This window comes from Pipra filicauda, unplaced genomic scaffold, assembly GCF_003945595.2.
Source record: "Pipra filicauda isolate LSUMZ 115617 unplaced genomic scaffold, ASM394559v2 scaffold2_size9829703_pilon, whole genome shotgun sequence".
NCBI classification, from domain to species: Eukaryota; Metazoa; Chordata; class Aves; order Passeriformes; family Pipridae; genus Pipra; species Pipra filicauda.
The window spans coordinates 9,524,904-9,538,252 of record NW_024104421.1 but is presented as its reverse complement, the minus strand read 5'-3'; the positions used below and the strand labels follow the sequence as shown (position 1 = coordinate 9,538,252).

The 13,349-nt window shown below is 40.2% G+C and overlaps 1 protein-coding gene across 1 annotated transcript in view; it reads right to left on the bottom strand.

The window, feature by feature from the left end:
* The window catches only part of STAB2 (stabilin 2), an 83,261-nt gene extending 79,821 nt beyond the window's left edge, over positions 1 to 3,440 (bottom strand). The window contains exons 1-2 of the mRNA XM_027715116.2: positions 3,294 to 3,440; positions 513 to 646 (exon numbers count right to left, since the gene is read on the bottom strand). Of these exons, the coding sequence (XP_027570917.2) occupies positions 513 to 646; positions 3,294 to 3,440 (281 nt within the window). The remainder of the gene's footprint in view (positions 1 to 512; positions 647 to 3,293) is intronic.
* Positions 3,441 to 13,349: the final 9,909 nt, after the last annotated feature.

Below are 13,349 nucleotides of genomic sequence, written 5' to 3'. Positions count from 1 at the left end.
GTAAACTCAAAATAGTTGCGTTTTCTCTAAAATACTGCTTTTCTTTTTTTTTTTCAGTCTGAAAGGCAATATTTCAAATTTGCTTTGAGATTTTTTCCCTGCCCTTCACCCCCTCACCTCCCCAGCTTGGCAGTTTTAAAAATCTATTACTGACATGATAATACATGATAAGGATAATACATAAGTGTAATTTGATACTATATATATTTTTAATATATTTTTGTATCATTCATATCAAGTATGAAGAAAAAACAAGGAAGAGATTATATGATACCAATCAAAAGAAAATTTGATAACCATTAATAGCAATGTTTATTTTCCTGTTATACCATTTGCTGGTTACATTTAAGCACCAAGTACTCTGAATGAAGCTTGAGTTCTGGAGTTGATGAAGCCAATAGCAAATGTTCTATAATGAAATTGCATAGACTAGAGCATTTGTGATATGAATTAACATTTTCTAATTCATGAGGAACAGCATTAACAGAGAAAAGCTCTGACAGAAGAGATACCTGCAGTCTGGTATCCCAGTCCCATTGGTAATTTTGGTGTAACCAGCAGGGCACTGGGTGTCAAGGTTTAAAGAGCAAGGTACACATTCAGTTTTCATTCTAATGAGCAGCTTTTGATCACATTGCTTCTTCATCTGTAATAGGAGAAGAATAATTAAAAAGAAGGAAAAACTCTGCCCCCAGTGACATTTCTGAAAAAATTTACCTCAAGTTTGCTCTCACTCCCACACACATGTTCCTCTCAAAAGTGGACTTTGTGTTGTCAGCACCACTGTTTTGGACCAAAGGGCTTGGGAAACCTGACTATAGTGCTCTAACTTAAATGCCAAAGGCTTGTGCCCCTTGCTGTTGTGGTCCTAGTTTCAAGAATACAGATCTGACAAATGACTCAAGAAGGTGACAAAAGGAGAAAAGGCTTAGGGTATTGTCACAGCAGTGTCATTATATTTTGGGGTTGTAGAAATCATAGATGTGAAAATGTCTCTATACCTAATATAGTGTTTGTTTCCTACCATTTAAACAGTCAACCTATTTTAAAGCAGCAAGTCTTTGATGCACCTAATGTCAGCTTCATCTTCTTTCTTCCTGCTATTTGTAGAAGTAAGTTTACAATTCACAAATGGTGAGAAATGATCTAATGCAGAGTATGATTTTTAAAAACCAGCAAAATGACCCTGCAGTCCAGATAGTACTGGACCTTCTGGGCACATGTGGGATGCTGACTCCTCTTTGCAGAAGCACACAGTTGGTCTAGGTGGGTACACTGGCACCTTGGGTTTTCTACATGTTCCATTGCCTGGTAGTCCTGGATGAGGCCATCACCCCTATGGTTTCTCCTCTTGAGAGATGAACATTTCAGTAGCAAAGCTCGTGAGGATGTATCACAGACATGATGAGGAGATTTAGTTTCATAACCTCTGAGGGACTACCCTTGATTGTCATCATCCAGTTATAAGTACATTTCAACATCAATTTAGTTGTCAAATTTTAGTCTATAAATGCACTGTTTAAATCTAATTTGGGTAGTGCTCAAGTGTTTGGGTAGTGAAGGAAGCCCCTTGCTGTGTAGATGCATTTCAGGTATCTTTGAAGTAAAAATGTGACCTTTTTCCGGATGTGGCTATAATGTGGACACAGCTTGACCAGACACTTGGTAAAGCAGTGGTGAGCAGTGCCATGCTGGCAGGGCTGAGCAGCCTCCCTTCCCCTGCAGCAGAACCCAACATCAGTGAAGCACTGGACAAGACCTGGCTTTTTGGGCATCAGGTTCCCACAAATTCAAACCAGAGCACCTCTGCACCTCGCTTTCCCTCCAAAACCACCTGATGAGGCAACAACATGAGGGAGTTTGAATGTTTCCAATAATCCTGGTGCTCAGCACCAGTGTGGCCACCTTAACAGCTCATCCCTAAGGAAAGCACCAGAGCACCCATGCACTGGAGTAAGAACCAAGCAGCACAAATGCACAGTTCATGCACATGAAATCCTATGAGCATTTCCACTGGGTGGTATCATTACTGATAATATTGAAGAATCATAAAATCTGGAGTGCTGGTTGATTTTTCTGAGTCTTTTACAAGTATGCTACTGAAGCCCTGCTCCTTGCACTTGCTTGGTGTAAGCCTGAGGCTGGATAATCTGCTGGGTCTGTAGAGTATTCAGGTCCAGAAGTGGAAAAGCTGTTGGCATTAGTGGTTGAAATGATCTTATTGCAGATGTTGTCATCAAAAAGAAGGAACGCCATAGATTTTCATTTTTGGAACAAGAAAATTCAAAGGGATTTTTGAAAAGGTAAAATCTAAATAAAAATAACTTATACCCTTCCCCTATGACCAGCTCTACAACATTAGGAATGGTGGTATTATTTCAACTTTCTTTCATTTCCCTTTTTGTTTTAGGGAAAATCAAAGAAAGTTGAATTTGTAGTGAGTTTTTTTTTTTTTTTGAGATAGAATAAATTTAACACATTTCCTAGTACTTTCTGTACGTTTCAAAATATCTTTCAGTTTAAAAAACCCAACTACCAACCACCAACAACAAAACACCTGAAGTGCCTTCCCCCTTCTCCAATTATCTCTGCCTTTCTATTTCCTCTTCTACAAGTGTTTTTATTTCAGAACATGGTAAGCTAAAGTCTCATGTTGTGATGTGAGACAGTTTAGAGTCTCACTGTTGAACTCCTGGTTTAGATTTGTGACCTAGTGCTTCCTGCCTCTCTACAAGGGTGATGGAAACACGTTGTGATATTTCACAGGTCCATAGGATTTGTACATGACAAACATACCACTTCCCGAAAAGACTACAGATCTTAAATTTATAACTTTGTACAATTACTTTCAAAAACTCAATTCCTTAGATTTTTCTTCCTTACTTATCTGAAACAGCTGTCCCTTCTTGTAGTTAGCAGAGTGGATAATTCTCACTATAGAAAAAATTCTACTTTCATCTTCTGACTTATCAGAAATCCTAAGAATTTTCTTTTGATAAATGCATCAGCTACAGTCTTTTGCCACATTTGCCATTTTTTCAGAACCTTTTTCAGTGTACTCATAACATTTCATTTGAGCCGAATTCTCATGGGGAGTAAACAGATGCATTTCTGTTATTTCAGAGGACTGAATTACAGAACTTGTGGTTTATAATTCAGTGTCATATACATCAACGATTGTTAAGGTGGATTTTTCTTCTATAGGATACAGTATCTGATAACTGGTCTCTCAATAACACAGAGTAATACAGACATATAATAATCCATTACTTAAATAAAAAGCTGTTTCTTACCTCATCTTGGACTTGTGACGACGAACACAGTTTCATTGCAACCACAAAAGCAAAAAAGAATAAAAAACCTGGATTTTTTCCCATTGTGAAAAATCGGATTCTTGTTCTTTCAGAATCCTCCAAACATGGAAACTCAAATTCAGACATAAAATTATTGCTCTTCAGAGGGGCTATTCCTTCTGCATTCTTAGGTAAATAGTTTAACAGGACTCTTGTGTTCCCCAATGTAAATGAGTGTGGGATTTGGCATGCAGAGCTTGCCCAGCCAGGAGAGATTCCAAAGTGCAGGGTATTAGCTGAAAGTTTTCACTGGAAAGCTGAATAAAGCCTTCCTAACTGAATGACAGGATATCCTGACAGGGCTCTGATCATTTATTCCTCTCTCTGAAACTGTTGACAGTACAAAATGAAGGACACTGAACTGTTATGACAGAAGATGATTTCTTTTAGGTGGGCATTGATAGGGGACTGGAGTAACTGCTGTGCTTGTTATCATTCATTTGTTTAACTGATCTAAAGGAGAGCAATGGATCTCTGAAGTTGTCTTATCAGCCATGTAATTAGCTTACTGTAAGGGTGCGTCCCCTGAATGTGGTTTTGGGAGAAATACTAGTGACTTTATCTCAGGAGACCAAACGAACATCTTCCAGCTTTGGTTAGCTGGATAAAAGGGGCACTTTTTCTCCCATTTTTGCTATTTTTGTTAAATAATTTTGACTCATTTTCTGGATCTAAGCAGAGGAAAATTAACTCAGATGTTATTGGATATGGTTAGGAGGGATGAGTATACAGACAATTTGATTTGTCAAAAGCAAGACTGTTCTTTCTTCTCAGAGGTCTTCAGCTCTTTTCTAGTGCTACTCTTTGCTGCTGCTGTGGTCAGTCTTGTAAGGGCAGACTCTCTTGTGTCTTAAATATTTGATAACTTGGATGCCTCCAGGTTGTCATCTTTTCTTGGTGCCTCTGACCTCATAATTTTTTTAGTCATTTGAAGACACTCCGTAAGACTGCCTTAATACAAAGTTGTGCTTTGTAACATCTTATCTTTAATTTTGTGTTGTTTTCCTAAAGAAAGAAGTGTGATATAATATAATGTACAAATTAATCTACTTTTGTTATATGCTCTAACAGAATGTTGCAAAATTGCTGGTAGGAGACGGCAGGGCAAGATGTTTCCTGTGCACTCATCAGATCCTGTTCCTTTCTGCTATATGATGAGGAAGGTAAATCATTTCTTGTTTATGCAGGCATGATAGCAGCCAGGGGTTGTGATGTACACGCTGACAAAATGTATGTCCCTGAGAAGGGCTGTTTCTCTTTTATGAGGTCAAGGCCTTTTATGCTGCTTTGGCCTTGCATACAATGTAAAATCTGGCGTGGCGGAAGGAATGGCTCAGGTTTTTCTCCAAGAGCTGAATCCTGGAGGATCTTCTCTTCCATGTGGTGATAGCTCACAGCCACATCCCATTCTCTGTGGGATGTTTGGGAGCGAAATTTGTCCTCCCTCTGCTGCAGATGTGCCTTGTTGGAGCATGGACAGAGTGTCTGACTGGGAGGGGTCTGTGCTACCTGGGCAAACACGTTTGCCTGGTCCCTGTGTGGGTGATGGCAGGAGCCAACAGCTTCTTCAGCAGCTTGAGGTCAGATGGGTTTCTTGCCTGTGTTACCACTTCAGACAGTACAGTGATGAAAGGAGCTGTAAATTGAGCACGTCCCTTTCCTGTCCTGTAGATCGAGATAAAGAGCAACAACATCAGCTCTCTTGTTATCTGCTCTTGCCTCCTGTATAGGCATTTGTGTGAAGTAAACTCTTTTTCCCTTTCCTTCCTCTCCCTTGTCAGAGCATGGCCTCCCCACTAACTGCCATGGCGGCCACTTTCCTTGCTCCAGAGGAACCAGACACCCTTTCCTCCTTTTGGTGTTGGGCATTTTCCTTGTTCGTGGAGTTAAATACAGACTGTGCCAGGCTCTAACTATAACTCTGTGTGGCCGGCTCCTGCCCTACTTTGGGCAGAAATACAGGCTAATAGGTCCCCTGGCACACAGGACAGGGCTCGCTGGGCCTCAGAGTGTGGGAAGGTGACACCTCAATGTTTAAAGCAGCCTGTGCAGTGTGGCAGTGTCCCTCCCCAGCCAGGGAGCTGGCACACTGCCTTGCTTGGGAGGAGGCTGTCCTGGCCTGAGGTGCCAGCAGCCATGCTGGTGTTGTGTGCTGGCGTGCTGTTGGCTTGGGCAGGAAGCCCTGACTGCCAGGTTTTGCCCTTTGCTTTTGGAAACATGATAGTGTTGTTCTCGGCAGGCTGGAACCTGAGTCCTTCCTCCCCTTGTGCCTGGGCCACAGAATGCTGAGGAGTCCCCCGAGATCCCCAGTAGGGATTTCGTCAATGTGCTGCTCTGCATGTTGGCACAACTGTGCCAACTTTTGTCTTTGGCCATCCGCCAGCTCCTTCTCTTGATGTGTTTTCATCCTGTCCTGGCCTTGCAGCCCATGTATTTCTGGGGCTGTCCTCCTCCATGGTCATGGTGGCAAGCTATCCCATCCTCGTTATCTTGTTGCTTATATAGTTTGCTGAGACCTTTGTGCTCTTGCATTCCCTGCTCTTACTTTTTCCTGGCTTTAGCCAGGATATCTTATTTTAGCTTTGTGTTGTATCTCATTCTGTGTCCAGCTGGAATGGTGGAGAGGTCTTGGATATCTTTGGTTCCTGCAAGAAGATGAAAATTTTGGAAGCCTTAGACGACAAATATCGAAATACAAATGTCTCTGTGGAGTTTGTTCCCTTGGAATTTTTTTTTTTTTTAAATAATATTGATACAATTGAGGGAAGTGAGAGCAAGGAATGTGGGAGTGACAGTGGCTGTGGTCATGGATACACCTGAAAGCTGGGATCAGTTTGACATGGAGGAGCCTAGCCAACTGTCCCTGGGGATGTTCCAACCAATTGGATGCTCTGTGTTTCAACTGCTAGTCACCCCTGTACCTCTGAAAACATTCAAGGTGCAAGCAACCTGGTGAAAAAATTTAGGAAGAGTCACTGTGTATGCTGTAATTCTGCAACTGTACATGCTGTGGCACATCCTTGTGTGTGTCACTACACGTGCTGTGGCATATCCTTGTGTGTGTCACAACTTACCTTTTACTCTGCTATTGCATTCCTGGACTGGATGCTTCTGCTTTCAAGTAGATGTGAATTGGCTGCTCTTTTATTCTCTTCTTCCACCTACTGCCTCTCTTCAAGTTACTCCTATTTCTGTGCTGAAAATGTCAACCAACCAGAGAAAACATGATGCTTCATTTATGTAGATGTTTTTGAAGACAATGTTTGTACTACAGTTTATTTCAGTGTTACAATGAGGCAGTTGCTCTTTTTCACAGCCAGGCACTGGTTTATGAGGTCAGTTTAAAAGTAAAAAAAAAAATAGTGGAGAGGCAGACATACATGATGGTTGCAGCACTTGCATTCCTCTACACAGTTTTGATGATCTCACAATTTCTTGCATTTAAAAATTTTTTAATCGATTATTGACTGCACAACTTGCATTGTATATTGTTCCCCTTAACTTTCAGAATTTAAGGCTCTCTCAACCAGAGATGGCTGAACAGCATATGATGAACTCTCAGAGACTCACACAAAGCTCAGCTATTTCACAATCATATGGCAAAAGCATCATCTCAGAGGAAGAAATAAAAAAGAAATAAGATTGTTTCGAAACAAAGCACTCCTTGCAGTCTGAACATTCGTGAGCTATGTGTGATAAAAGCTGGTACTGCTTTCCTGGAATGTCCCACCCTACTTGCAACTTAGCTCCTCTCCCTGGGGTACTGCCTGGTTAGTGAGATCTTAGAGAGTGTCAAGGGTGAGGGCAGTATTGAGCTAAAATTAATATTCTTACTTACTAATTTGGAAGTAAGCAGCAGAAAATAAAGGAATGACTGTTTTTTTGCTGTATGTGGCTTCTGTTTTAGAGACAATCACAGCAGGAAAACTATCACAGGGATGTTTGAGGCTCCACATGTCTGAGGGAAGTCACTTTGCTCTTTGTTTGGAAACTGGCTAAAGCACCTTGCAGCCGGATAGGGAAAGATAAAATGTGTTCATAAAGAAGAAAGTTTCCTAGGGGGAGGGAGGCTTTGGCTCTGCCAAGAGAAACGTCTGAATGCTAATTGTAGGTGGGAGGAAGGGGGGTACAAACCATCAAGTTGCCTAGGAGGAGGCTTGGGGAAAGGAGGGGGGAATATTTGGGAAATACTGCATTTGATTAACACAGACTTAATTGGAACGTAACAAAGAGATTAAAAAAAAAAGGTTTGGCAAGTTAAATCTTTCCAGTGCCATACATCTGAGGAAGCCAACGGCAGCCTATGGAGAGCCTGAATGGGCAATGTGGAAAATGCCAGGGGTGTGTAATTTTATCTGTGGGGTTATGACAGCCATCATTTTGAAACATGGTGACTATCAGAACTAATTAATTCTCCAAGCCCACAGGATGCATTAAGATGGAGCTGCAGCTGGTATGCTGAGGAATGCTGTGCACCCGGCAGAGGCCATCGCTTTTATCAATGTTAATGAGGGAGAAGGCACAGACAGCTGATCTAAACCCGAATGCGTTCATGATGCATACAGCTGATGGCAATGCAGACTGCCAGTCAAGGGGTGGTCTTAGCCATAGATTAGATCCTCATAGTGGCCTCTTCAGCTTTCTTTCTTTCCCTTCCTTTTTTTTTTTTCTTTTTTTTTTTTGTGTTCTCAAAAGAGTCTTTCAGCTGGTGAAATTGTAAACAAAAGGCATTCTAGCCAAAGCTGTGGCAGAGAGGGCTTCGCTAAGGAGACATGAGTAGAGTAGTGTACGCGGCACTAACTTGGACAATGTTATTTACTACAAATTTTAAGGGGAGTGTTGGGTGGGGGAGCTGTAAGGCTGAGCTAATAATCAGAATCATGCTCTAAAGAGAAAGACCACAATATCAGGGCCCACTCAGAGGTATCTCTGCTACCCTTTCATGTTATAACTGCAAGTTGTTTAAAAAAATGAAAGTAATCCTCAAGCAATAGGTAAGGTCCCAAGTCTTGTAGGTCCAGTAGGATACAGGATGTATAAATAAGTCCCTGATTTGTTGGAAAGTGTTCCCCATGTACAGCCATGAGACAGATGTACAAGGGCATGAAGCTACAGGGTTCCTGGGTAGCAGTGCCTCCACTGCTACCCAGGAAAGGACTTAGTAAACAGGACCTGGAAGTGTAATTGGCATAGAGGAATATTAAAACCATCTTTTTTTCCTTGTCTCTACTCTGCATCTGCTTCATTGTAGTTCTGGATGAAGACTAGACTCTGGTTCCATGCATAGACTCTGGTTCCATGTTGTTGCCACTAATGGTCTGATAAGTGGAGGAGGTACTGCCCTGGTACTAAATCTTGAATTTTTTTAAAAAAACTGGGTCTTTGTGGTGATATAACACACTTCAGAATCATTACATCTCCTTTATAATGGAGTATAAATATAGCATGTATTCCTTGCAGAGATTTGAAATAAAATTAACTGCAGTTATGAGCTGCTGGATAAATACACCAAAACAAACTTGTAGTTTGACTTAACATCTGTGTAATGTCAGCATGTAAGGAGCTTCAGCTTTAAGATGCGATCAAAAGATGTTGGAAGCTAGGAACAAATAATGGGCTTCCACAAGATGAGAAGTTAGCTCAAATGGATCTTGATGGCAATTCTCAAGCAAACCTCTTTCACAGTTTATAAACATCCAGGAAGGAGACTGGGGTTGTTTGTATATGTCTTGTACTTCTGCAGTTCTGCTAAGGTTGCAGTATGTAAAGCAAAAATACCAGGAAAAGCCTGAGATTCCAAGATTTAGGATGGGCAGAGGGATGTAGAGCATGGATTTCTGGTGCTGTAAATGTTACACTGATTTTTCTAACCATGTGGTAGAGAAGCAGGACAGAGAGCAGCACCCATTTTTCAGCTTAGCAGTAGGCTGTGGTAGGACTGGGGATTTTTGGAAAATCCAGGCACCATAAGGTAAGGGGTTTTGTGGAGTCGAGGGAAGGAGGAGAGGCTCTGCTGACTTCCTTCCTTGCTCTAGACAACACAGAGAGCTTGCTGTAATTTTGGCCTACATAGAGCTTGTATCCTTTCATAGTAATAGTTTTGGCTAGTCAGACTTAAACAAAGTGAGATTAATACAGTTAATAATTTACTACTAATAGAACTGAATTGTAGATAATGATATGGAGCAATCAACTCCTGCTCAGGTTTTCTTTTCATCCTTTTAAATGCAGCCTTTATAACACTATCTAAATGTGTGTGTTTATGGCTATAGTGGATTGATTTCAGCTACAAATTATCTTGCCTAGGAAAAGCCATATCAAAATATGATTGAAAAAGAAAATTGTGCAGAAAACAATACGGCATAATTTCGACAAATAGAACAACACAATGTTATTTTTTCATTGTCTTCCTTCTTATGATGTGTAAACTTGCTGTGATTTATATCAAGTTACAGGGCTCTGTTATGTGCTGTGCTAGTTGGGTAACACAGTGTGGGAATGCAGAATGGAAATCCCTAAGCCGTGATCCAAGGGCAACAGGTTGCCCATGGGGACATCTGATATTGCTGGGAAGAGCCAAGTGCAGTATTGGCTGGCCAGCAACCACTGCCCTAGGAAATAGAGCTCGGCTTGGGAGAAGGAAGATCAGGCTGCATTTTTGGCTCCATTGCTTAAAGATACAGACAAGCCACTCTCCCTTCTGCCTTGGCTGCATCTTCTTTCTGCCTTTCTGTAGTTTGTCTGGCTTTCACAATGGCCCTGTGTCGGTGCCTCCAAAAGTGACGCCTGGGGCGAGGATGGCTCCTGTGCAAGTTAATGCCGAAGAATAAAATACAGTTTCTCCACCAGGATCCTCCAGGCTTCTTCAGTTCAGTTCACAGAACCGTAAAGACCTTCTAGTTCCGACCCCCGTGCCAGAACCCCTGGGGCAGTTCTGCAGCGGGCTCGGAGGTGGGGGCGGGCGGGGGTCCGTCCCTGGTCCCGGACCCTCCCCGCGGGACCACCGGAGGGCAGCAGAGCCCAAGCCACGGCTTCAACCCCCCAAACCCGCGGGCAGCAGCACCTGGAAGTGGCTCCTCGAGTCCCCAGGACCCGCTGCGAGAGCCCTGTCGGGGGTAGCTTCCCTGCCTGGGTAATCCGCACAAGCCGCGGTGTGAGTGTGAACGCGTTGACATGACCGAGGAGGTTTCCTAAAAATCGGAGAGAAAGTGGGTATAAAGAAAGATTTAAAATAAATGTAGATTAAAATACATAATATGTTATAAACATGTAGAAAATTAAAATATAAAATAAATACATAAACAAACATGGTAACATATAAATATATAAAATATATTAAAAATGTAAAAAGATACAAAACAATCATATGAATGCATAAAATATATAAAATAAATATTAAATGGTATAAAATAATTATAAAAATATAAAATAAACATAGAACATAGATATATAGAAAAATAAATATAAAATCTATAAAATAAATTCATAAAAATGTGATTATAGCAATATTAAAATGATGCATGGTTTTTAGATGATGGAGAAGTTTGGAAACAGTTGAGTTGTCCAGTTGCAAAGGGTACATAGACATGAGGCACATGTACATGACCAAGTAGTACATGAGGTAGAGAGGAGAGGATATAGTCAGATACCTGCACAAATGTATGCTGCGTTTCAAAAAATGAGCAACCAGGGAACTGTTCTCTTTCCCCTGACTCCCACAGAGCTGTACATACACTATGAATAAAAATTTTGTAGGCTTTCAAGTACATGGGACTGTCCGTTGAAGTTCCATTTAAAAGTTTCTACTTTGTACCTTATATGTTGAAGACTAACTTTTGTAAGAAAGTTTACTGGATTTTATGGTGATGAAGTAAACACACAAGGATTCTGTCCAATTACCCAAAAGGTATGATAAAAAGACTATACTTTGTTTCAAACATACTGGAAAGTCTAAATAAACATGCAAATGTAAAGTCAGTGTTACTGGCAATGTGATTAGGCTGAGCATACATGCAAAAAAATCTCTTCAAAGGCTCACTATGTGTAGCAAGGTCTGTACAGGAGGTACTTGTGAGGGACTGTGCAAAGTCGTCATCTACAAACATAGATAAGTTTTGGATATGTCTAATGTAAAACAAAAGAGCTACAGTTTTGAAAAGTTTGATGGAGAAGTCAAGTATTTAGAAGTATGAAGAGTCCAGAATTAAATGTCCTCCCCAAGGCTATTATTCCTTTTAGCAGTTAGACAATATCATGAAGTATTCACCTGAACAGAGGAAAAAATATGGTATGTAGGGGTTATAAATTAGAAACTTTCTAGTCTTTGAATGCTTGACTTGTTTTTAAATTTTAAAAATGGAAATGTTGGGGGTTTGTGTTTTGGATTTTTTCTTTTTCCAATTTTTGGAAAAGTAATCACCTAAAATATTAAAAAAAAGAAACGAAAAAAAGAGGAAAAAAAAAAAACCCACCTGTAAATGAAGTTTTAATGTAGTTATTTCAAATCCACTCAGCTTATAAGGAACAGAGACAAGGTTGTTGATGTGAAACCCTAAGCAGGAACAATGCCACTTCTTTAGCCCCCATACCATCACTCATGTTTGTATATATATATTTTTTCCTGGCACTGCCAGATAGTCTTCCAAGACTCTCATCCAGCATTATCTATCTCTGTGATTACAGAATGTATTTTAATATTGTTTAACATGAGTAATATTATAACAATGTAAAGACAGACTATTTCACATTCACACCCTCTTTAGCATCCTTTTTCTGTGCATCAGCTTTGTTTGTTTGTTTATTTTAAAATTTTGACCTGCAGAAGTGAAATTACATAAATACCTCAGGTATCAATTGGGGAAATTACATTATTGATCTCCTGGGGAGATACTACTTCTACTTCCTAGAAGACCAAATAGGTAATTAAAGATATGGCCTGAATATTTTAATGACAAAGATTCTCTTCATTCTTCTTCTGACTCTGGTGACTAGTTCTGGTCATCCCATCCCGTAAAGTTATAGAATGATTTGGAAGAATCTGGAGAATGAAAATGGCAAATATTAGAAAATTATGAAGTCATGAACATCTGTGTGAAGTAGATAGAAGACTAAAAAAGAGAAAAAATGAATAGAGGTATTATGACGTGTATAGAGATAACAAATGGGAAATTCTCAAGTTTTCTACTACTGTAATTCTACAGTAAGAGAATTTTTGAAAGAATTACTTTGAAAAAAGACAAAAAAAGTTATTTTTTTGCAAATAAGAGTTTAAAAAACTTTTAGTCTTTTCTGCTTATGCAACTTCTTAGTTTCTTATTGAATAATTTTAGGTAGGTAAGTCTTCACATCTTTTAGAAGTTTGTGGTTGAGAGGAACAAAGCAGAAAATTGTTTCACAAACTTCCTATGGAGAATTTAGCTAGAATCTATAAGAAGGAAATTCTTTTTCTTGTAGAAAATATTTTGAATAACTTTGTTTTATTTCAACTCAACAAGGTTGAGTTGAAGAAATTTTACTGCAGGGAAAACATAAATGTTCACCTTTTTTTACCTCACTTGCTGGATAAAGCATCTGCCTAGCACACTGGACCCCTCAGAGATGTAGTAGCTTGTCTCAAACTTTGTTGAGGAGCAATTTAGGTGCCTAAATACAGGCACCTGGTGCCTCTTTAGATGCCTTCGGATGTTCAGGATTACTGAGTGCTGTGATTTCCTGGGGTAGCGCTTGGCAGCCACATGGATACCATGAGGCATCTAAAACAGTCCTAGACAACTAAAACACACCCTATGGGCATAAGGACTCCAAGGAACTAGTAACCTGAAAGTGTCAAGAGCTGCAGAGATAATGGGACTACAAGGGCAGGGCCTAGGATGACCACAGATATCTCCTTTCCTAGTCCCCATTAGGCAAACATCTACAGAATCACAATTTTTAAGATACAGTTTTCCTTCTTACTCACTTGTTAATCTACAACTTAGGAACTTAGGCTGCCTTGAG